The sequence below is a fragment of the Macadamia integrifolia genome, chromosome 7, assembly GCF_013358625.1.
Source record: "Macadamia integrifolia cultivar HAES 741 chromosome 7, SCU_Mint_v3, whole genome shotgun sequence".
Taxonomy (NCBI): domain Eukaryota; kingdom Viridiplantae; phylum Streptophyta; class Magnoliopsida; order Proteales; family Proteaceae; genus Macadamia; species Macadamia integrifolia.
This window is the reverse complement of record NC_056563.1, coordinates 18,653,090-18,679,061: the sequence shown is the minus strand read 5'-3', so window position 1 is coordinate 18,679,061 and position 25,972 is coordinate 18,653,090. Positions and strand designations below refer to the sequence as shown.

The window sequence follows — 25,972 nt, the reverse complement described above, 5'->3', positions numbered from 1 at the left end:
AATTTCATGGTTTTAGACACAGGAGGGTATGGTTGCAACTGATTTGGGTAGAAGTGGTGCAGAGACAGTGAGTGCATACCAATTTATGGTTCGTAATGACTATAACTTCGGTAATTTTTTCCTTAGATTTCATTTTCTTGTACATCTTCCCTATTTTCCAACTTTTTATTTTTTGCTACTAGAAGTGTTTGTGTTGGAAAAAAAAAGGGCAGAAGTCTATGTGCACAATATATACGAGGACAATTATACAACTAGTTATTCAATGTAATCTGTGTAGATTTTACATTAATTGTATTAACTTGTTTCTGATGTCAAAGTAACAACATGGTTTGAACTGTTACAGCCAGATTGTTCTCACTTTAAGATAAACAGGATTTGTCAACAAACCCTAAGACCATCATATGCATCACTGTGAAAACAAAAAAGATGAGGTAATTATGAATGGACAACTATGACCAATATTTGGAAATAAAATGGGTAATTTCCTATAACTTACCTTGAGCTTCAAAGAAGGAGCCCGCATTTTAATCATTTCAATGACCTCTTTCTTTATTTGTTGGAATCTATCATCTTTTTCTTGCTTGGCAGACAAACCCAATTCAACCATCTCTTTTAAATTTCTCTGTTGAAAAGATACAGTAGAGTGGTATTAATGCTACCCATCCCCCCAACTTATACAAAACAGAACAGACTAGTTAAAATCCACAAGCAATAATTAAAGATTTCACTTATAAACAATGGCAGAGGCCTTCTACATCCATTTTTCCAAATAAGAAAATACAGATAATAAGACAGTAAATATAAGATGCATCCACACCAACAGAGACAAAGCTAACTTCAATTTACCAGCATCTAAGCACTAGCATCCCTGTCCAAGCTATTAATGCAGACTAATTTTTGAGCATTTTCAGTGAAAATCAAGAGTGGGGAGAAAGCAGTGGACACAAAGACCCCTAGGATATTTTTCCTAATAAAGAAATACCTTCAATGTTTTTAGCTGCACTAAGTGACCTAGAATACTCATTAGGCGATTGATTAATTCCTCTGATATTCTTCCTTGGCTAGACTGCTGCAACAACAACGAAAATATGGGGTTAATTTCTTTCAAAATTTCAAGTGAACAAAGGGTGTACAAGTTAAAAAAAATAAAACAAGAATAAATTCCGTTGAACCAGAAACTAGATATAGTCAAGTAATTATTTCACTACCGCCAGTCTAGCAACTTTAGCAAGCTTCTGTTTCATTTCTCTAGGCAATCTCCGTTTGACAGCTTGTGAGGTAGTATCAGCATCCTGAACTTCCACAATTGGTGGTCTAGCTGTAAGGTAATGAAAAGATTAATTTAAATTGAAACATGCTAAACATTCTCAGACATTGAGAGTTAAAAATCAGTATTTTTCAACTTACATTCTGCAACTATCTTCTCAAGCTCCCTAATGGCCCTTTCGAGCATTGTACCCTTTGGCCTAACACCAAAGCCTTCCTTTGCATGCATTGATGGTGTCTTCTGTGTAAAGATTAGATACAAACCAAACACCAATCAAATGGATTGTGGGGGATAATAAAAGGGATTGTCAAAATAAGAATAATTCGACAAGTAAAAAAAAAACTATTAGCAAATCCTACAATTTAAGTGCCAAAAAATTCTTAGAAAGAGTGTAGAGAAACAGAAGATGGACCAAATCACATAAGGAAATGCTCATAAATTTGTGTAACCACTAAACTGCCAAGTGATCCCAGTTTAAGAAGTTGTTTACTCCTAAACACAGGATGAGTATAAAACAATTAACAACGTAAGCCTTTATGCTGCCTGGACCGTATCTTGAATGTACAGCATATGCCAGAATCCTTAGAAGCACAGGAAAAATCCCAAAAACTAGAAGAAAAAGAAAATCCCTAATCAAACCAAATTGAGAAACAACAGTGTGTAGCACCCAAGCAAGATATTGTCACAAATGTATACTAGGGAATATGCCAGTCATGGAACAGGGTTCACTCTCTCCATGCATTAACCTACTGAACTAGGAAATCATGCATTTACAGTGTGCAAAAATAATGTGCCAAAAGGGAAAAATAACTGAATAATATAGAAAGTCATCCTGTAATAATCTTGTATTTCGCCAAGAATCTATCAATACTATGTAAACAGGTTCCCTAGTTACAAGTTGAATACAACCCCCTCACAACTATCAAACATGAAATCTACTAAGAAGAAACCAGGAGTGGAAACAGAAACAATACAAAATAGTATTAGAGGTTTCAACAAAACAACAATGATGAATTCACTTCAAAGAAACAAATTGAACTTCAAGCAATCCAAGGAATTCTTTATAGTTTACATACAGAAACTAAGGCTGTACAGGATCACAAAATCGATCCCTTTGGGGCACACTATCTGCAGGGATTGAACCATCCTACATCACAAGTATATGTTGTATGCATGAAGTGACGGAGCCATCTATTTCCACACTGCAAGATGGCTAGGATCTTTTAAAGTTACTTTGGAAGTTGCAACTTTTTGGAAACTGCCGTACTAAAAAACAAAGGGCATACCCAGTGCACAAGGCTCCCACCACTGCGGGGTCTGTGGAGGGTCATAATGTACGCAGCCTTATCCCCGCTTCGTAGAGAGGCTGTTTCCTGAATCGAATTGCGACCACTAGGTCACAATGGAGCAACCTTACCATTGCACCGAGGCCCGCCCTCTAAACTGCTGTACTTAACAACAGTGTGTGAAAATGATATTTCTTATTTACCGAGACGATGGTATGGGAACAAGTGTAAAATCATGTGTCAGCAACTTCCTTTCATAGTGTCACTCATGGGGGATCATAGGAAGAGAGGAACAGAAGTACTCATTATATGTAAGCATGCTCAATCTTTGGAACTCATTCACATAAAGTAAATTTGCCGATTGATCGAGTAATGAATTTTCAGAATAACATTGTATGGCATATTTTCAAATAAGATACAAAAAATAAAATTACCATATATTGTACCTCGACCATATTATTGACAAATCTTTGCATTATATTCCATTTTTCAGATATATATATATATATATATATAAAAGGCTGTGGAAGGTTGATAACAGAAGAAAGTGAAATGAAATTTGTCCTCTTGCATGTTTCGCATAAATTTACGGGTAAAAAGATCAATCAGTGTTTTGCTACCAATTGATGGTACTTCCATTACTTTACCTTTATGAAAGAATGGTTATTTCTCCTGTTAAGGGTTATCAATCAAACCAAGAAGTACGACTGATACAGTACACATGTAAGAAGTTATAATCTACAAAGCCTTTCTGGAGAGACTATTATTTGCATAATAAAGAAAAACCAACATTCAACAACAACGATAAATAACCTTAAAAATCACTAATAAAATAGTGCAAGAGGAAAATATAACATGGGGTCACTAAACAGAACCGGTAGTAGTTAGGGATTTTCAGAAGAGATGAGTACTTACAGCAATCTGAGAGGGGTACTTGGTACCAGAAGAATTAAGGTCAGGCAATTCAGTAGCACCAATTTTATCCCGATGTCTAACTTTTGCGGATACCTCTAGCTCATTCACCTCTTTCTTCACTTGATGCTCAAACTGAATGGAAGCACTTTTATCACGATTAGTCTGATGCGCAGCATCAGAGGATTCACCTCCAACTTTCAACTTGTTATTGAAATCTTTGGATTGGACAGTTCCAATCTTCTGCTTTTCAGTGTCTTTTATATCCACTGGTAATACAGAAGAATCCTTATTTGAAATTTTTGAAAAAGAATTTTCCAATTTAATGCAAGAATCAGCAGACTTCTTTTTGAAAGTTCCCATAGAAGCATCCAATTGATTCTGCCCTTTCCCATCTTGATAGTGCTCAATTATAGCAGGCAAACTTTGAGGACTAGTAGACTTGCTCCCCACCAATGATGCAGTCCTAGCAGCAGCTTTCATTCTCGCATTACCCATTTTTGCATGTTTATGTGGTACATGCTCACCATCCTTCTCACCACAAGCTTTTGTTAAATCTTTTCTTCTTCGCTTCCTTGGTTGGTGGTCAGGAGTTGCAAAGGGTTCATTTCTAGCAAAGGAAATAGAAGAAAACAAGAGAGGCACAACCAAAGGTCAATAAATTAATAAAAAGTTAATGATAGTCCAAGATACAAAAATAAATGCTTCCTTCTGTAGTGGTATAGCAACCAAACAGGAGTGAAAGGTATTGAGGATAGCTACGACCAAGAACCTACTTTTAGTCCATGGAAAAAAAAAAATTATTTTGGCTGAAACTTAAGATTAGTGAAAGGTACTTCATCAGATGGTGCCACGCAAAGCCAGCAGCCACCTGATATCTCATGGAACTTACTGATTTCAAAAGTCAAAGAGAGAGAGAGAGAGAAATCACAAGTCACATTGAGCTACTATACATGACAGGTCATCCCCCATTTGGATGCTTAGTTAGGACCAAAGGAAGTTCCACATGTAGTGCACAAAACTGCGAGGAAAGTTACAGGCTGAACAACTTCACAACGCAGAGTCAAAAACAAGGTGGGCCATACAGTTGAGCTGGAATCCAAAATTTGACTAATGGCCACTATCTACCAATGGTCAGAATCACCACATCAACCCTCTACATGGCTCAGATAGGTGATCCGTGGAGAGAAGCCTCTTTATGCCACTTTCTGAGAGGAACCATTACAAATTTATCTCTCACCTGCTAATGCAAGCACATATCTACAAAAGTCACATAAATAATCTTCCATTGGAGTATATACAGTCCAAGACAGCTTAGTTTCTAGGATCAACCAGGACATTCCAAAATGGATTAACATTTGATCATCAAATCCTGTCTAAGGTCGGGATCTACTTCAATCTGGACTGGGGGTGGCTGTGACAGGTATGATCTGTGGTCCCCAATCCTCGAAACAATTTTTCACACTATTTCCCATGACTAAGTAATGCAAGCCCAGGGTAAATTTGGACAAGGTTTTAATATAGGTTTAAGTTGGGACAGTTGTCAAGGCATCACCTAGGTACCCAGGCACTTTTCTGGAATGATGTCTTGGCCGGTCACCATCTTATTGGTATTGCCTTGACTTTTTCCCTCCAATGCCAAGGATCACCTTAGACACCGTGACAACTATGGGTTGGGCCTCAGTTTTTGTGTTTTATTATTGTAATTGGTTGAATTATAAAACCAAAAAAAATGGGGTTTAACGAAAATTACTATTTTAGTAGTGTGTCCAACAGTCCAAGTTTATCTTAGCCATACAAGAGTCCAATTGTTAGTTAATTTCGGCTAGTAAGAATTTTATTAATTTTGACTGTTTATTTAGAGTAAGAGAGTGATAAGGAGTCCTTAGGAGAGTCAATTTAGGAACATTTAAAGTCATAAAGATGCAACCACTTGCGCCCCTATGATTAGGAATTAATGGATTGAATTGTTTGCTTGGGAAACTTGTGAGCTGACCTCCATTCATGGCTGCTACTTCCTCTTCTTCTCTCCAATTTATCTCTTTCTTATTTGAACGGGAAACAGATTTCCCCCTCTTTTCACATCAATCTCATCTTCTAGAAACATCTTCTCGCTTCTACACCCACTAACCACTCTTATCACCCCTTCCTTCCTTTAAATGAGATTTCAGGGTCCTATTTTATCTCCCATCTTCTCTCTCTCCTTTTACCATTGATGGATATTTTCTCTTTTCCTTCATTCCACCTTATCAATTTCAAATAATTAAATTATTTTGTCCGATTTTTATTAAAATCACTCATTTGGATCTGATAATTGTTCGTTAAGATTAGGGAACATATTTAACCCAATATATATCTAGCTGTCCGATCGGGATTTCTTTCTTTCCATTAGTAGGCTCCTTACTCGTAGGCCAATCAGATCTGTCAAATCTGCCAGATCAGCATCAATTTGGTATCAAAGACAAAATCTTGTACTTCTTATGGAGATTGATTATGGTCTACTTCACCCTCAAGTTGTTGAACTTCTACTTCACAAGAGAAGTACAAAGAGATTTGAAGATGAACTTCTTGATCTCCAATCAAGTTTTCAAGAGCTTACCAATAATACTAAATGCCTACATGATAATGCATCAGGCATGATGGAAGCTTCATGAAAAAACCAGAAGTGAAAGAAAAGGTGGTAGAAGAAGAGTCGATCAAGAGAAGATTCCAATTGAAGGAACACAATTCACTTCTTCCTCCACAAATCTTGGATGTAAGGTAGCCAATCATTATTGATTTTGATTGTAAGGTGCACTAGATCATCGTACCATCAAACCCGATGCTCATGGTGTAAATCAAGTGTTGGAGAATGGAGATTTGTCCTCATTATAAGACTCAAGGGTGAGTCATTTCTAACAAGGAGGGAATAATATGCACACACAATTTTAATTTGAGCCAGGTTTTAGTATAGGTTTAGGCCAAAAGTTTTGGGTTATATTATTGTAATGGGTAGGATCATAATGGTGGAGAACCGGATGGGGAAGGGAAAAAATCCTTGAGATGGGTCTCAAAGTTGCAAGGGAGAGAGAGGGATCACACAAGAAAAAGGGGGGGAGGGGGAGGGAAGGAAGCTCGCACAACCACGCAGGCTCACACAACTCAACTATTCCATTATTCATATCTGAAATCTAAGTACACGGCTACATGTTATAAATAATAAAAGAAACCAAACATGAAAAGGAAACCTACTCTATTTTGGAAACTCTAACTAATAGGAAACTAAATCCTAATAGCTATCTCCTACTTAACCAAACATAATAAAAGATTGCATGTTAATCCCAAAATAGAAATAAATAAAAATCGTAAAAGATCCTACTAGCCAAAGACCCAAATTGGATCTGATTAATCTCCGTCTGGATAGCCAGCTGGGTTCAGATAGGTACAAGGTTGTCCACCGGCATTAATAAAGCCCAATGTGGGGGTTGAGGGGCTGTATAATGGGTCCCATGTATACAGTCCAAGTTTATTTTTGCTAAACTAGAGTTCTATTGTTAGTTATTTTAGGCTAGGAAGAGTTTTGTTAATTTTGGTAGTTTGTTTAGAGTAAGAGAGTGTCCTCATGAGAGTCAATTTAGGAATTTAAAGCTATAAATATGTAACCACAACCCCCCCCCCACCTTCCATGATTTGGAATTAATGGATTGAATTGTTTGTTTATAAACTTGCAAGCTGGCTTCTCTCTCGGCTGCTACGTTCTCATCTACTCTCTTATTTATCTTTATTATTTGGACGAGAAACAGATTTCCCCCTCCTTTCACAGCAATCTCATATTCTAGATAGATTTTTTTTTTCAAAGCATCTCTCTTCTACAGCCATCGACCACTCCCATCACCCCTTCTTTAACCGATTCGTGGTTTCAGGTCCTATTTTTCCTTCCATCTTATCTCCCTCCTTTAACCATCGATAGGTTTTCTCTCTTTCCTTCATTCCACCTTATCGATTTCAAATAATTAGAATATTTTATGTCCAATTTTATTATGAAAATTGTTAAAGTGTATATTATGAGGTGGTGTTCCATGGACCTCCATGGAATAGTGTAACATATGATCATATTTAATAGCTTAGTTGTCTTTAGTTTTTTTCCTTTTGCAACTAGACTTAGGAAGTTGTTTGGTTGCATTGTAATTAGCCATCCACTCTTAGTAGGATCCCGGATCCTACTAAGAGTAGGTAGTTTAGGAAAATAAAGACACACCTAGTAATGATTGAGGGCACACAAACTCCATCGTTTTCGGGCTCTTCTACCTCTCTCTATTTCTTCTCTCATCACTTCATCTACTTCTCTCCACTGTGGGTTCTCTCATCTCTGATATTATTATATGGTATCAGAGCTTTATTAAAACAGTTCTTCATTGCTCAGATTCTGGCTTGATAGTCTGTTAGGTTTTTCTCTGGTTGCAGCAACTACACTGCTATATCTACTATATGAGGCCTTAGTTGCTGATTAGAAGAGATGAACTAAGGTCTCCTAGTCTTTACTACCTATATCTGGCTTTACATTGAAGGATCCATACAAGAAGAATCAAGGTATTTTTCATTATCATGATGAAAGTACTTTGTTTTTCGGACAGATTCAAGTATTGATCCTATTCTGCATCAAGCCACAAGATCTATTTGATATCTGGGATTTTAAGGTATGTGTGGCAACGTTTTTGTTCAAATTAGTATTTTTGAGTAAGAAATTATTTATTGTGATTCTGTTAATTTGGAATACTTCTGTACAAGAAAATGTTGTATGGAAAATTGGAAAAAAAAAATATTTTTTTGCCACTAAAAAAAATAAAATAAAATAAAACCTTGTATGAACCATGAAGTGCATTTCTGGGGTTGTGGTGAAGGTGGTGGCGGCGGTAGAGAGAGTTGAGAGTCATTATTAATTAGTATGTTGGTTTTTTTTTTCGTTACCCTTTTCAGCTTATGTTCCAAAAAAAATGAAAAAAACTGACATCACATACATGTTATGTTCCAAATGATTTCCAAAAAAGCACCAAAACACCAGAAGTGTTCTTTTTTTTCTTTTTTCGGCACCACGCTGCCATGCACGCCCTTATTGGCCCTCTCATGCTAAGGACCTACGATACCTAATTCACACTTATCTAAGCATCCAATGGAGTTGGAGTGCTGCTATCAATCTTCTCAAGAAGCCTGACATACTCTATTTTACCCCTCTTCTGAACAGATTTGGATCTAAAGCTGTTACAGATCTAACCTAGAGAGGGGAATCCTTTTTAGGGAAATTAAATGTCTGCCCTAAAGTGACCAGGGTTTGGAACAGATCAGGTACTCTGATCTCTTGGTTCCTGAACTCACTCACAAATCTGGGTTTCTCTCTCAGATTTTTTTATCATACTACTGTTGTATCCTATTGTTCATCAGTTACTTTAATATGAGGGATACATCTTACAATCAAGGTTTAAGATCTCGCTCTCACCACCCATCTAACTATTCCATAAAAGAGAGACCTGGCGAGATCTCTCGCCGAGATCCATGTATTTTCCCACCGGCCGACTCGGTGATGGGTTTCGGTGGCCATATGGCCTTTGTAACCTTGAAACTTGGAATTTACCCCATTTTAGGCCTTCTAAACGCAATGGAAACATCAGTTTTTTAAAAACCAAACCTAAATGGGTACTTTGACTTCGTACCCCATGTAAGTAGTATTGGTGTACGATGTCTTGTATTCCGTCGCAGTTTAATCCAAGAAGTACTGGTGAAGCCCCCCCCCCGACAGAACGGCGGACGTAGAAAATCTTGTCGAACCTCGTAAACCTGCATGCATTGTTTATATTTGTTTTTCCATTACCTTTTGAGGGTTGCGTTTCTACAAGTAGTCTCCGACTCTTCGGCCCCTAGGCTAGTATGCTCTATTCCACAATCAACACATGGCACAAATTGTTCTTGAGAAAAAAAGTAACTCCAAATGTATATGAGGAGGCAATATTCTTTACTCTTTAAGCTTCAATGAGTGTAGGAATGGAGATCCTCAATAAAAAAGCACCAAAATCCTTGCTAGATAGTGTTTTTCTTTTTTTTCCAAAAAAGTATAAAGAGAGAGAGGCGAGATTCAACGAAATTGGGTCGAAATGGTGCATTTTATATCACATGGCCTGGCCCATTTGAACCGAAACACCGAGTTGGTTGGCAAGATCACTCCGAGATCTCAAGATCTTGATCAAGATTTTTCCCTTTTTCTACCTCGCCCTGCATCTCGTCTCACAATTTAAAAAATAAAATAAAAGAAGAAGAAGAAGAAGGAGATTTCTGCGCGAGACCTTCAACCATGCTTACACTATATTGTGGAATTGTTTTTCCCTATTACGACATTACATCCGTCCAGTTTTGGTAACCTATGCCCTGATTTCTCCTGCGATATTCTACCCTCTTTAAGTCCATTTGAGATATCCACGTACTATTTTTCTTTTGGGTGGCTGGTTATTTTCTGGCAATTGGTTATTCTTGTGGCAGGTTTCTATCTTTAAGTGCATTGGTTTCTATTTATTGTGGGCCTGTGGCTGGTAGTCATCGTCTCATATGAGTCATGGGTAATTGAAAAGCCCCAACAAACACCGTTACTGACCAAATTACATCTATCAAGCTTAGCAGTGCAACCAACATTCTTCTATGGGCACAAGCATTTAGGTTTTATATTACCGTGGAAAACGGATTTTTTTACTAAGCCACCACCTGCTACTACTGCTAATAAATCCTGAATGGATAGCAGGCAATGCCATTGTTCTTTGTGGATAGCGGTTCAATGCACCAGCATAAACCCACCACCAGCATAAACCCACCACAACAAGCAAACCAATTCCAACTCATGTGCATTACGTCCACCACCAGACCTAATACATTGTAATAAGGATTTGGCAGAAGAAAGCTTGGTAGCCCCATCAAGCACAGGATCAAACCTTAATTGCTTTGAGCACTCTAATTTCTTTAAAGTAACAGCGCCAAAGGCACAACCCAGCCAAGTAACCTTATGGGGATAATTTATGTAATTTGGATATTTATTTATTTCCTTTAATTTTAGGGTAGGGTGTTGATCAAGTTTGTTGGGTTAGAATCAATCTTTATTTCCATTAATAGAGTTAGATTTTGATTCTATTTTAGAGTAGGTTCCTCTTGTTACAGCTTTAAAATAGGAAATTACGTTTACTTTTAGTCTTTATATATCAGCTTGTACCCAACGATTTAGTTGGACTTGGAAGAAGTGAAAATTGACTAAAGGTTTTCTGGTTTGAAACCATGGCTGCCCAGAGGCGAATGTCTCTTTCTCTTCTTTCTCTACTTTCTCTTCTTTCTCTGTTCTTCTCCTCCCTCTGAAATTCTGTCTTTCTCATACTTTGGCAGTTTGCTATTCTTCCATAACTCTCTCATTCCAAATAACCTACCTGGTGTGAATTCAAATCGAAACTCTTACCCAGTTTTGTTATTGTTCACCATCCCTGTAGCAGGACACAAGCTGAGAAAGGTTTGCTGGAACTCCTCTGGCAGATCTCTACTTGCCTGTAAGTTCAGATCGAAGGAAGCTGATCTCCAAGCGACTCCAACCCTTGAATCTCAGACATGACTCCTTGCCCTGTGATCAGATTACTGAGACCAAACCTGACTCCTATTCCATCACCAGGAACAATTTCAGAGAGCTTTGTTACAAGAATCGAAGGCTGTCTGGCTGGGTTAACACTTGGATTTCAGAAATTGATATATTGCGAATCAGATCCCAAAGTATTGACTTGATTGGGCTTGTTGTGTGGGAGTTCTCCTTTTCACAAGCCTCCCTTGTTCCGCTGGTTTCTGGTTCACAAAAAGAAGAAGAAGAAGAAGAGGATTCCTTTATTGTTTAACCCTTTTAATGTTAATTTCCCATATTACCCTCACCTCTTAACTTTTATTATCTCTTGTCCTATTTTTATCTCTGGTTCTGATTTACCCTTTATACCTTGCAACTTGTAACCATTGCTTGTCTTGAAGTACAATTAAATTACAAGTCTGCCACTCCTTTTAACTTCCATCTATTTACAGAATTGCCACCCTCCTTTAAGCCTTTGTTCACTTACAAATCTGCCATTATGTTTTGCAATTGACCCATCTACTATTTGTGTGGGCCCATAAGAGATCCGATTCCGGTTTCGGAACCCGGATCCACATCAGTTTTGTGTCTCCATCAAATCTGACTTGACTTTCTCCAAGGATAATCAACTTTTGTTTCAAACAGTGTTTGTTGTGGCCGTGGTACTGGTTTCCCTGGTAGAGGGCGTGGTTCATAGGGAGGGAGAGGTCACGATGGTGTTCGAGGCAGAGGACAGCCACCAAACCAGGTCATGTGTTAGTAGTATTTACACACTGTAGTAAGCAGAATCATACTATCAATCAATACTTGTTGGGCAAAGCATGGTAGGCTGGAGTGGGCTCAACAACCCTCAGGCAACACTGTCACCTCTGCTCAGCGTTCTGCAGGCGGCATCACCGTTTGATGCCAATCTTGCTTCTATATCTGGAGGTAATCACCATGCCTCTCCACTAAGAGATGAATTAAATCAATTACGAGAACGAATTCAGCAAATTGAGACATATGCATCTACATCTATGGCCACTATTTCTCACTCAGGTACTGACGCATTTCTTACCTCCTCTTCCTCCACACATGGATCATTAACTCTAGTGCCAACTCCCATATGACTGGCAAGTCCCAGGTCCTTTCTTCCCTTAAAAAATTAAACATCCTTCCAAAGCCATCCTTGTTGATGGCTCCTCTACTCAGGTGTCCACTGCTGGTTGTGTCTCATTAATTTCTTTTCCTATGTAAAACTTCCTCCTTCATGTTCCTAACTTACCTTTAAATCTTCTTTCTATTAGTGACAAAATCATTAAATTGCTCAGTCACTCTTTATCATACTTCTTTCATTTTTCAGGATCTCCACACAAGTCTTGTAGCTATCTAACATTCTAGGCCTCTGATGAGTGACCTGGGTGAAACCAAATTTGTCCACTCTCTTGCCTTGCCATGCATTCTGTGGTCACCTTTGTATGGTTAGTCTTATGGTGTGGAGCTTGGTTAGCCCTTCTAATTTGGCCCACCAACATGGCTTGATTTTGGTCCACTCCCTTCACTTGCTCTTATGTGTGTGTCTAAGCTTTGGTTTTTTAGTCTTCTCGTCATTTAATCTTATGGGATTTTAAGTTGTTCCCTGGCCATTAGCCTCAGCACTTTTGATGACTCACCCACTTCAAAACCTGGTATCTGATCACAGATGATGTCATTAAGCTTCCTACTGCTTGGATGCATTTGATGCATCTAAGGTGATGTGATTGTCTCAATATCCTGAGCAGCCGATTATTGCCTCATCAACTCTTCCTATTTAAACTCCTCCACTTTTGCCTTCAATAGATCTATCTCCTTTTCAAATTCATCAAAGTTGCTTAGCATGAGAGATTTCACCTCTAGCTGAGTTCACACAAGGCTGAGTACTCTGACTCTAGGCGGGTGCATTCTACGGACTATTGCGAGAGCTGAGTCTCGAGATCATCCGTTGCTTTCATGGACTCCTCAGCTTGTTCTCTCAACTCAAGAACCAACTATTCTTGGTTCTCAAGGTCCCGTGTAACTTACCTGTTTTTCTTCCTGTCCCACTTTAATTCTTTCATGGTTGATACAAGTTCTGTTTCTAGGTTCACTTCTACCTCAGACTCAGTCTTCCTTTCTTTGCTCATTTTCCATTCCCCAAAGGCCACGAACAGTATATTTGTTCATCGTCGTGGGGACAAGGTCATCATTTTTGTTGTGTTAATGATATTATAATTTCTAGCGATGATTCTTCTGGCATTGAAGATGCAAATGTATATCTACACCAGGTATTTCAGATGGACCTAAGGATGCTCAAGTAATTTTTGGGAATTGAGGTTGTTCGTTGCAAGAACGGTGTCAATTGGTCTCAAAGGAAATATGTTCTTGATCTTTTATCTGAGACTGACATGCAGGGCTGTAAGCCTGTTGATAACCCTATGGATCCTAATCTGAAACTTAAGGAGTGTGATGAAAAAGATTTCTTGGACAAACATCAGCACAAAAGGCTGGTTGGGAAGCTTATTTATTTGATTATTACTCGTCCTGATATTTCCTTTGCCATTGGAGTTATTAGTCAATTTATGGGGAGTCCTAAACTGGCTCATTATGATGTTGCATGCCGCATTTTGAAACATGCTAAAGGTGCTCTTGGGAAAGTTCTTGTTTATTGACGTCATGGTCACACTGATAGTGGGTCATTCTGATCATCTGATGTTGATTGGACCGGTGCTACTGATGACCGCCGGTCAACTGTTGGATATTGCCCATTTGTTGGGGCTAATCTTGTGGCTTGGAGTAACCAAATAAAAAGCAAACTACTATAGTACTATGGCTAGGTCTAATGCAGAGGCTGAGTAAAAAGTCATGGCATATACTACAAGGGAATTGATGCGGTTGTACTACAAGGGAATTGATGCGGTTGAAATCTCTCATTCAAAAATTAGGTCTCAATTGCGAAACATATGAAGCTGTATTACGATAATCAAGCTGCGATCTATATTGCCAGTAATCTCGTTTTTCATAATAGGACTAAGCATAGAGGTCGATTGTTATTTTGTGAGGAATGCAATCATACAAAAGCTTATTTCAACTCTATTTGTCAACTCCGGCAATCAACTTGGTGATATGATCCGAAGAGTTGTTCCAGCCTGAAATTCTTAACGGTTGTTACAAGCTGGGTATGGGAGATATATATACTCCAGCTTACGAAGGAGTGCTAAGAGTGTGTATCGTGGGGTGGTGTTCCATAGACCTCCATGGAACAATGTACCGTAGGATCATATCTAACAGCTTAGTTGTCTTTAGTTGTGTTTTCTTTTGTAATTAGACTTAGGAAGTTGTTTAGTTACATTGTAATTAGTCATCCACTCTTAGTCGGTAGTTTAGTAATATAAAGATATAATATAGCTAGTAACGATAGACGGCACACTCTATCATTTTCTGGCTCTTCTCCCTCTCTCTCGATGTTCTCTCCATTGCTGGTTGTTTAATCTCTGATATTACTACAGAAATCAATTATTCAGAACTAATAATTGTTCTTTAAGATCTGCCAGTTAGATTTGAGATCAGATCTGGCCCATATCTAAACCGTCAGATCAAAACTCTTTCACTCGTAACTCGTAAGCCAATCAGATCCATCAGGTCTAATCGATCTGCATCACTAAGTCATTTCATATATCAATATATAACTTTTCATATAAATAAATAACTAAATAGATTACATGACACAAAATTTAAAAAAAGAAGCTTTACCAAATAAATCATACAAATATGATCTCATTCATCTTTTTCCCAAATAAAGTCTGCCATCACATTAGTGCTCCCCAACATATGAGAGGAGTACTAAGAAGCTGCAAGAGGTGATAACCATAGCTGTCAAGGCGTCACCTAGGCGTCCAAGCAGTTAATCTGGGGTCTAGGCAATTGTCGCCTTAGTGCACTAGTTGTCGCCTTGCAGCACGGCTCTAGTCTAGCAATTATTTATGCCAAATGGTTTTTCTATTCATTTACTTAAGATATTATTCATAAATAAGCAAATACCCCCTATTTGAATACAATAAATATAGTTTCAAAATAAAATTCCAAAAGAATAAAAAGTCAAACCCCCAATTCAAGAACAAAAAATAAGTTTTGTACCGGCAATTTTCAACCTTCAAATGCTGGGGTTTTTCTCAATTCTGAAAACTTCATATCTTATCATAGTAGAACATTGTTACAAACCAAAAGAACAGTAACATAATCTTTTGTTTTGATGTTCATAAAATTATTTTCATGCAAACAATTTTAACAAGCATTCACGCACAGACGCACTTAAAATAAGTGAGTGGAACATAACTTTATCATTACGATTCAGATTTAAGCAACCTTAGACTTGTGGGAAAGCTGGTTTTGTGCTCTACTTAATACAAAAAGTCTCATATAAAAATAAAATCATTTGACCAATCAAACTTATAAAAAAACAGGAACATTTCTCTAAATGTTGATTTTTTATGATTGGATGTGACTTAATGTTGATTTTTTATGACTTGATGTAGCTTAATGCTTATTTTTGATGACTTGATGTGGTTTAATGTTGATTTTTTATGATATAAAGTATATGTAGCATACTAAATAAAGTTAAAAAAGAGGCAGGAGCCTTGGTCACCAAAGCGATTAGGCAGCCCTCCACCGCCTTGGGTTGCCTTGGCGATTGGACAACCATTGTGACAGCAAACAAAATCCCCTTCAACTGAATAACAGAGCATTTTTATCAAGCATTAGACAGTCCTGAAGAAATTATATCATTAATGTTCTGTTTGGATCCTCAATACCATCAAAGACATATTTTGCTTCAAAGTCTCTAAATCAGCACTAATACAATATATTAACCATGTACTTTAGGGCCCATAACATCATACCTCATTAAGCATACTAACTATTCCTTTTGATAAACAAGTTTCTAGTAATTGCTCACTTAGTTTACCCAAATGATATCAAAGGTAAGGGCCAAAACACCCCATTACCTCTGACAATCAACCAACAAAGACTCAAGCCTGCAAAGGTATCTATTCAGGAAGTTACGTTCTTAAACTTCAAAAAGTGAATGTTCAACCAATTAACCACTCCGCAAAAACTAGAAAGTAGCCAGTTAATATGAACTACAGGATTGTCGAAGGAATGCAATAAAACTCACATGCGTTCCAACTTCCCCCTATTAACAAAGAAACCATTGTGCTTCATTGGTGATTTGTCAACTTGAAAATATTCATCCTGAGGAAGCGACCATAGTAATTAGTAACAGTAATTTCTTTTCAATATTTATCTTAAACAACACTAGAAAACATAAATAAATATGAAGAAAAAAAAAATTTGGTTTCAAAGCAATCATGAAACAAACAAGCAAGAGAAAATTAGTTCAGAATCATGATTCTGGGCATTTTCTTCAGACTAAAAAGAAAGAGTAATTTACATTTTGCGTCCTCCATGTTAGGGGCATCTCTTAACGGGCTCCTCCATACCCCGTTTAGGTCCCTCTCCACCCAAATGCTGTAGGGTGGGTACAAGAAGGGGTTGTATCTAAGCACAAAATCTTCTTTACTCTCCCATTAAATTTTTTCATTTCTTCTCTTTTGATGGCAAACACAGATGCAGCAAGAGTTTTGGTTTTTGGCCCTTTCTGCCTTTAAAAACTCCATTGTATCTCCTATCAGGAAAACATTCTCTTCCATCACCCATTATTTCTCAGCAGCATTAGTTTTAGTGGAGACAAAGCCCACTCTGATCTTGAAATATGGTGCCAGTCAAAGAATTCTATAGAAGGGGTCTCTATGCAATCTGATGCTGACTGGGTGGGGATGAGTTGCTTCCTCAATCGAGAAGAATGCTTCTTCACTGCCTCACAAAAGGAGAGGTTCATCAATAATGAGCTCCATCAATCGATTTCCCCTCCTGATCGTAGACCACCCTCCTGTGATAAGAACCTTTAAGTCTGTAGGGAGCAAGACTTAACTGGCAGTTATGAAACTTGTAACAAAGAGACTCTTCTTTCAATCCCCCATGAATAAGTTTGGAGCTTGAGTCAAGCTTTCTTTCAGCCATATAGCAAGGGAGAGGCCAGGGAGAAAGCTTCCCAACTTGACCAAGATTATGCCCTGTACTTTGGTTATTCTTCTAGTTTTGACATAGCCTTGCTTGGAGCTTCTATTATCACCAGAAGAGGCATCAGTGGATCTAGATGCTTCTACTTTTGTAGGCATTCTCTTTGTAGTTCCATGTCACACTTTATGACTTGATGCCAATGTGTAAAGGTAAATCTGCATGTTGGATATCCTAGTGTCCAACTTTGTATTACTATGCTTTTTTGTGATAGACATGAAAGAGGAGCCGAGGAAGGCATGGGTAGAACCGATGTTTCAGGTTTCACAGTTGGGTTGAAGAGTCTGGACCAAGAGTGAACACATTTCCAAATGGCTCGCTATTGATACCTGCACTTGGTCGATTTAATCTGTTGCTATGACAACCCATTCATTCCTGCCCACTCATCCAGCGGATGCCTCAACTCTCTGACCTGAGAGACCAACCTGATATGTCAAATGGTATCCACACAGATGTCGGATTCCTCTCGGGTATGGTAGCAGTAGACGAGGTGTAGATTGGCACTTCATAGCTCTCTCAAATGGAATTAGGTGTTCTGTGATGCAGGTTCGACTGTTTTAACTTTCAAGAGAACAGGCTGATGATGGGAAAAAGTGTACTTTTGAAAAATTATTATGAGTCTTGATTGCTTTTAGCCTTTTACTGATCTGTTCTAACGTCCCACTAATGGAGGGACCCAAAACAGGGATCTAACATGGAGGACCAAGTTCAGGGATACCCCAAACATGGAGGACCCAACTGTAAATTACCAAAAGAAAAGAAGACATCTCACACCTGCTTCTAAGACAAAAGAAAATTAAAAGCTAATCTACGGAAATACCAAGCATGAGATGCTGTAGCTCAATGAAAAAATTTCACTACTCAATTAACTACTGCACTAAGTCCAACAACTACATCACCAAGAAACCCATTGAGAAAAAACAAGAATCTTGATACCAACCAGCTCAGCATCATCTATAAAAGAATCTTCTGTATCATATTGATCATCATCGGGAATATCATCAAGTTCTTCCTCATCGCTGCTTTGTTTACCCTGAAAATAAGTTTGAGTCACCACATTAGTTCTGAAATAATATTAATGGGCAACTGAAGCAGCAAGGTGAACTCCATTACACTTATATTAACTACAAAAAGCAGGGATAAATAATTGAGAAAACTTCAAAACAAGAGAAAAAAAAGTTAATGGCAAATTCCGTACCACGTAGAGGCGTTCAATTTTCTCAATCACAGCACTAAAACGATTTGAAGGAGGTTCGTCTTTCACTTCATCCTCGGTAGTTTGAGCCTTTAAAAAATTGAAGCACAGACAAGACAACAAATAAAAGATCAACCAAAAGAATCTTCAGAACCAGTATAGGAAGAGATATCCGTGGAGAATAAAACCAATCTTGCTAAAATCAGCATCATATAAATGATAACACATACCCGTACAGAGAAATGCACATATATAAATTAAATCATGCATGCATGCAATGAGGAAAACTTCACTGACAAAGGTGGTCAAGCACATGCTTTTACTCGGGTGTAAACATGGGCATAAAGTAAATAGAGGGGCAGAGATAGATTTTCTTTTGAGGTGCAGGGAGGGGGAAAAACCACAGTTCCACTACTTTCACAAGAAATAGACAACGTGTACAAAATGAAAATTGGGACTAGGCATTGGACCATTATGGCCTAGCAGTTGATGGTCCAATAGTCCAACAATCCAAATTGCCTGATGAGTTAACATAAGATATGCTGAACTACTGATCAAGGCATAAGAAATGGTGCTGAAGTAGTGATCAAGGCATTACTATGTCCATGTGTTATCAAACGTCTTAGTTTGAGTTTCTTCATAAGCTTATTCTAAAATGTAACATATATTTACTAAATTCTTAACAAATTCAACAAAATAATTTTTTTTAAGTGACATAATTGGCTAACTACCCCCATTACCCAAAGGCCAAACTATCAAATTCGAACAATTTTGATGATTGGATTATTCGAATCCAAAAAGATCTATTGGGAAGTTAACAATTTCCAAAGGTCTGGCATTCAAAAAAGTCCAATCATGATCACATTACCAGAAAATTTATGCAAACAATGAAATAAATCACATTTTAGCTGCCCAAGCAGTCTATGAACAAAAATGCTAACCTTCCAAAATTCCAAATCCATGTGGTTAATCAGCCATGAGGACAATAATAAGTTTATTTTCCTTAACCCCCAATTTAACGTGGTTCCTGATGCCAAAAGGTCCAGTATAACGTGCTTCTATTAGAAACATGGGTGGAGTTTCCCACAATTTTGTAAGGTTAGCAAAACCAAACCATGAAATAAAAAGATATACACTAGGTAATCTATTTAAGAGTTATTAGAAAAAGAAAAATTAAAGGAAATAATTAAATATCCAAATTACATAAATTATCCCCAAGTAACGTAAACGGGGGATAAGGTTACTTGGCCAGGTTGTGCCTCCGGCACTGTTACTTTGAAGAAATTAGAGTGCTTAAAGCATTAGGATTGACCCCATGCTTGGCGGGGCTACCGAGCTCTCTTCTACCAAATCCTTATCACATTGTAGTAGGTCTGGTGGTGGATTGTCTTGATGGTGGACATAACACACGTGACTTGCAATTGGTTTGCTTGTGGTTGTGGGTTGCTTATCTAGTTTTCAATGCAGAGTTGTGTATTGCACATCTAAATTTTCAATGCGAAGTTGTGTGTTCGAGTTGTTACTTTCGTGTTTAACGGAGCTGTCAAGAATTCGTTATCTCATTCCTCATTTCAAAAAAGTAGGTAGGTTGATTGATTGTCTTGGTGGCAGACGTAATGCATGTAAGATGCTTTGAATTGACCAATCTATATGGTACATCAGGTAAACAATCGATACCTTATTATAGTCTGTCGTTATAAGCATGTGGATGATTTGTAGTGGTGCATCAGGTTGACAACCGGCACTTACTATAATTAGTCATAACTAGTCAATCTTTGTGCATGGATCCTCGTGCCCATCTTTGCTTGGAATCTCCGCGTAGGCGACCTCATTAAGTTAGGATAAGGTTTTGGATGTTGCGGTTGTTATTGTAGAAAAAGAAAAACTATGGTTTTGGTATTTCTAGACTTGAAATCCATACCAAAGTTTATTCAAGGCTAGGACTCAAGGAACCTAATCCCCGGTTGGATCTTATTATAGCAATATCAAACCTTTAGATGAACATGAAGTCACCATCAAAGGGAGGCTATATGAATTGTAATCAATAGTTCAAGGTCTCGGTGAGATCTCACTAAAATCTCGTTTTTAGGCTTTGGCGAGTTGAGACCATAGGTAGTACTTGAAAACAACATATCTCGCTCGAAATCTCAGACCCTCGATGTCTCGCCAAGATTTCGGTTCATTTCTTAGTTTTGACTCAACTCGACTCGACTCGACTCGACCAAGTCACATGATGTTTTAAACCCCATTTCGATGAGATTTTTCACCTACCTCGCCCTGTTGTGAATAAAGAAACCCCACAAGACTTTATGTTTTGGTGCATCTTGCCAAATCTCACTTCTACAAAAGAAGATTTTCAACTTCAACACTTGGAGATTGAAGATTAACATTGTTTTATGTATTTTAATTCCTTATAAGATACATTGTTTTATGTATTTTAATTCCTTATAAGATTTTCAACTTCAACACTTGGAGATTGAAGATTAGCATTGTTTTATGTAATTTAATTCCTTATACTTATTTAAGTTATTTAACACAACAGGGCAGAGCCCCTTTCCCTCGAGGAAATCCTAAGCGCAGGGAAACCTAAATGAAGTCGCCGCCTTGGAGCAACCTGGCCAGCCTCATTGCCAGGCTCCTCCCCCTGCCTCTCTTTCTTCCATCTCTCTCTCTCATCCTCTCACTCCCTCTCTTTGTTTCTCTCTCCCTCTCTCTTCTTCCTCCTCTCCTTCCTTTCTCTGTCTCTTCATTCCTTCTAGGAGCTACATCTCGATTGGAGATGCGTCTTGGCCACTAGCCCCGTAGGTCACCATCCTTGTTAGATGTTATGCTCATTTGGATACCCACTTGGCCAGCAGCCTCCTTCTTGGCTACCAGCCTCATAGGTCATCATCCCTACTAGATCTCAAAGCTCGTTTGGATTCCCACTCGACCAGCATCCTCATCACCTCCGATCCCATTTTCCGTCTCTCGCACCAGTCACCATCATGCTCTGCCTAGCTTGTCTTACCACCGCTTGATCTCCTGCCAGCCTGCATGGTCTGCAGCTGTTCACCGCCAGCCTCCCGATCTTCTTAGGTCGCTCGACTTTCACCGATTTGCAGCCAACTACAAGGCAAGCAGTTAAAGCGCAGCCGCTTCGTCGATGCCCTCTGCAAGCCCGACACTCAGTCGTGGCTATCACCTCTGCTAGGCCAGCTGCAAGCTCCGCAAGGCCAGCGCCTCCATAAGGTAGCCCCTCTTGCCGACGATGCTCCTTTGGCGGCTGATTTGATGAAGAGAAAGACATGGTTGTCAGGGATTCCCAAACCCTAACTGGATTTTACTTGGTTACCCTTGGATGGGCTACCTTGCTTTTTTTTCAAGCCTATGTGGGCTTTTGTGATGTATTGGACATGTGAGTCTTGAAGCCCTTTGGGCCTTGGATGTTGAATGGGCTTCTTTCTTCTTTTCTTTGCCCATGTGGGCTTTTGTTACCCCTTTCAGGTTTGTAATCTCCCTCCCCCTTTTCTTTAATACATTTATTTACTCACCCAAAAAATATATATATATATTTATTTTACACTTTTACTTGAATTATGTGTTCTATGAGTATTAGATATTGTAAGGAATAGCCTACATAGACTACCAACTTGGGGTCCGAAGTCAAAGTATCATTTTGAGTTTAATTTTTAAAAATCTAATGTTTCCGCTGTGTTTAGAAGGCTTGAAATAGGCTAGATGACAAGTTTCATGGGTTAACTTGGCCATATGGCCACCAAAACCCATCCCCGAATTTTCTTGAATCGTCCTATCCAAAAATACATGGTTTCACCAAGATCTCTGCCATATTTCAGTTTTGTCCTGGCCGAAACCAAGATCTCAAACCTTGGCTGTAATTGACTGTCAAAATCGTAGCACAGGTTGATTGCTCAAGGGGTCTGAAAATCCCAGCAAAACATCATGGAAGACGTATTCTCAAGGTATCCCCTTGTCTCTTCCAGCCAGCAACTGATAAGGCAGTAAAGCAAGGAATCAAACCACTAATACCGCAGGGTATTAAAGAAATTAAAAAATAAATGAACAGAAGATAGAAGGGACAAAGGATTGGATCGAGTCTCTCACTCTCTCCCTTGGGCGTCTCATCCCTCAAAGGTATAGGTATGTCACCCTCAACTGTATCTCACAGCCATGATCTAAACTCACCAACATTTTTTCTCAAAACTCAATTGTGGGCTGTGTTCAACTTTGTGCTTTATTTATAGAATCAATTACAACCTAGTCGATCGAAATAGAAACTTTCATTATAAATCCAAATCAAAATAAAACTCCTATTCCTAATTGGAAACTAGCCTATTAGCGATTATATGAAAATAGAAAATAACTGAATTAAAAAAAGAAAATAATAAAGATAATCTTAATGACCGAACTCAATCCTTTGTAAATCAATTCAAACTACTGCAGATATATTCTACTAATTAATCTCCAACAGATGGCCAAAATTTTTTCCTTGTTCGATGGTCATTGTCTTCCAAAATAAAGCTATTTAGTCTCCAATTGATCTTCAATATCAATCTCATCCAGCTGGCATGGGCCCACTCGAACATGGAAAGAATCTGAAACATATCCTCCTAAAATGCAGCAAACTATGGCCATTACTCTCCCCCAAACACTGCTGTCAATCTCTGTTATATGTGCTCAATTTAAGATTGAATAAACCCTGGATATGAGCCACGTACATGCTCATCTTAGCCAATCGAATGACCAAGTCTACATCAAAAGTCATCCATTAGATTTTTATCCCCTTATTCTCCATCCTTTATTCTTAATTCAATGAAGCTTTAATCCATAAAACTGTAAGAAATAATTCATTTTGGCACCCTCATACTATCGCTCCCACGCCCACTTGCATTTTGGCAGTGTTTTGGGCAGTTAGGGTATGAAAAGCATTTTCCTATATCAAGCCTACAAAAGCATTTCGTGCTTTTCATCTGCCACTACAAAACCTAAGACTTTTCAATAGTTTCTATTGCATATATTTGGGTCTAAAAGGAGAAGCATCACAAATAGTTCGGCTTAAGATCACAAGAAAGAGTTTAGCGCTCTCGGATATCAGCAGAGAGATTGAGAAACAGGACTTTAATTTATTTTCTCCTGTGTGCAAAGACTAGCGAACAGATCAATGGACTCTTGCTATATGAAGTGATAACTAATGATGCTTCATACTTTGTTGTAAGGAAACTCCCATGCAAGTTGCTTTTCAAGCTTCTCCTTTGATTCCATGTCTTGGCCCTTAGTCCAAAATTTTCTACAATCCCATTCTCCGTTTCCCTTTGTCCATTCTAGGGAGCACCCGTCATGCTTAATACTGAACTGAGGCACTCAGGTCAAATTGTATCAACACCATAACTCAAAAACTACAAAATATTTTAAGGTAGCTTGCATTTATTGAGTGCTACAAAGCTATGGAAGAAATTACGATACCTACAATCTTTTCAATTAGTTCACATTGACAGGAATAGTGACAGATTCTGTAATTGGGTAACAGCAGCGACAGATTTCTGTTTCACCAGAGGTCACAATTGCACATGGACAACCCCTTGCAAACTTTTTCGCTTCAGTCCTATTTATCAGTCTCAGCTGCCTTAAACATATCCCCTTCTCTCAAATAAATAGATAAAAGGAACAGTAGAAAGTAGATTCACCAAATGTGGAAGAACACCTACAAACCAAAATTCAAACTAGAAGACTAAGCAGCCAATAAGGCAGAAAAGTAGAATAGCTAATCACAACGAAAAGGGACGTCTACAATTTTGGTCAACATGCAACTACAGGAGAAGCAAACGAGGAGATACCCTCGATAACTCCATCCACAATGGCATCACCATCTACATAATAAAAACCACTGTCCGTATAAACTACTAAGAAACACCTACACTAACTACTGAAATACTCAAATTTTCCACTTTCCAGAAATGTAGCAACTGTAATCCCTACAATTACATATACCCAGGTAGACAGAATGCAGAAACTGTAAATCCTCAGCCAACAATTCAAAACCAAGCAACAATTAACACCAAGAAAAGAAAAAATCAAATTGAACCTTTGAAACCTTACCGGAGCAATACGAGATTCAAGGGCAGGGTGTGCGCCAGTTGGAGCCTCAGGCACAGCAACAGGAGATCGATTCGCCTTGTTAGCATCCTTGAGCAGCTTCTTCCAAGACACGATAGTGGTCTCACCTGGATTAAGCTCCACGTAAAACCCACGTCCATCCTTAAACGTAGAAGAAGACGAAGCAGCACCAGTGGCCGTCGTTAAAGAAGGGAAAGAAGAAGAAGAAGAAGTCCCACCAACGACTTTCTCCTCCTCCATAGTGCCTAGGGCATTCAAATCGAATGTACAGAGAACGACATTGAAGCAGATGAAGATGAAAAATAAAGAATACCCGTATGAGAATAATTAGAAGAAATCTTTTAGGGAAAGAGGACGCGTGTAGCAGAACCAAAGAACGATTAAGATGGAAAGAAAAGAAAAAATAAATGATCTACTCTGATTAGAAACACAGAAAAAATCCAAAACGTAGTGAAACAAATAGAGAGAGAGAAATCAGACAAGAACACCTTCGGCTCTTGGCACCTTACGGGCCTCTGCGCGGGATACTGAAATCTTGTCAGACTTAACCGCACATCAATTTTTCTCCCTTCCGGAACTCTTCTGAATTCCTTACCTTTTACCAAAAGCCATTCTCAGGTCTATCTGCCGTTTGGGGTTTTCTTTTTTCTTTTTTTCTTTTTTTGTTATTATTATTATTATTTAAGGAAAATGTCTGGATCTGATGATGCAGATTGTTGGATTGGAATATTCAGGTATGGAAATTATGGTGGTAATTATTTCTGCGAAAGATAAATGTTGGATTGGAACCATACCATATTTGCACTGTCATCATACCACTTATAGCCTCAGCTATAATTTTCCACTTTCGTGTAGTTATGAATTATGATCTTAGAATAAGAAAAAATTCATATTTGGATTTTGGATATGAACCATATAAGGACAAAAAAGGCATAAATCTCCATTAGGAGAAGGCAGTTCTTGAATGATAATGGCATCATCTGCCAAGCGGAAGGGGAAGCGGGATATTTTATTTTTTGAGGGTATAAGGATGGATCTTCGCTACTTATGTGACTATTTTGAGTCTAAATAAATTATATTACATCAAAATTAAAATTAAAATTAAAATAAATCATTGAATATATAAATATACAATATATGGGGGATCACACTATTCAATTCCCAAGTTTCTAGATTGAAATGTGATCACCACATGTCATATTCCTATCAAATATTTTGGATTTCCCCTCTTCATGTGTCAAATGTAAAAAATATTGATAATGGTGTGACCGTGCCCTTGATGAGATAGGAGATCCCCCACTAGGGTTCCATGTCTAATGAACATTTGATACTTGAATTTTATTGATTCTTTTGCTAATGAATTACAAAAGTATAAAAAATAAAATAAAATAAAAATTTAGTATCCTCCACAAAAGACATCAAATTGTTTAGATTTTTAATATAATTCTAGAGTCACA

At 38.2% G+C, this 25,972-nt stretch overlaps 1 protein-coding gene across 5 annotated transcripts in view; it reads right to left on the bottom strand.

Moving 5' to 3' along the window:
• Positions 1-25,153, bottom strand: part of LOC122083968 (ubinuclein-1-like) — a 34,348-nt gene extending 9,195 nt beyond the window's left edge. For 2 of the 5 annotated variants that reach the window (XM_042651924.1, XM_042651926.1), the window contains exons 1-9: positions 24,498-25,141; positions 18,405-18,491; positions 18,147-18,239; positions 16,245-16,321; positions 3,469-4,075; positions 1,408-1,507; positions 1,209-1,318; positions 983-1,066; positions 497-622 (exon numbers count right to left, since the gene is read on the bottom strand). In XM_042651924.1, coding sequence (XP_042507858.1) covers positions 497-622; positions 983-1,066; positions 1,209-1,318; positions 1,408-1,507; positions 3,469-4,075; positions 16,245-16,321; positions 18,147-18,239; positions 18,405-18,491; positions 24,498-24,755 — 1,542 coding nt within the window. In that variant the 5' untranslated portion in view covers positions 24,756-25,141. Of the gene's footprint in view, positions 1-496; positions 623-982; positions 1,070-1,208; positions 1,319-1,407; positions 1,508-3,468; positions 4,076-16,244; positions 16,322-18,146; positions 18,240-18,404; positions 18,492-24,497 lie in introns of all 5 variants that reach the window. The other 3 variants (XM_042651922.1, XM_042651925.1, XM_042651923.1) reach the window with 2 other exon arrangements.
• Between the last annotated feature and the right edge of the window lie 819 nt (positions 25,154-25,972).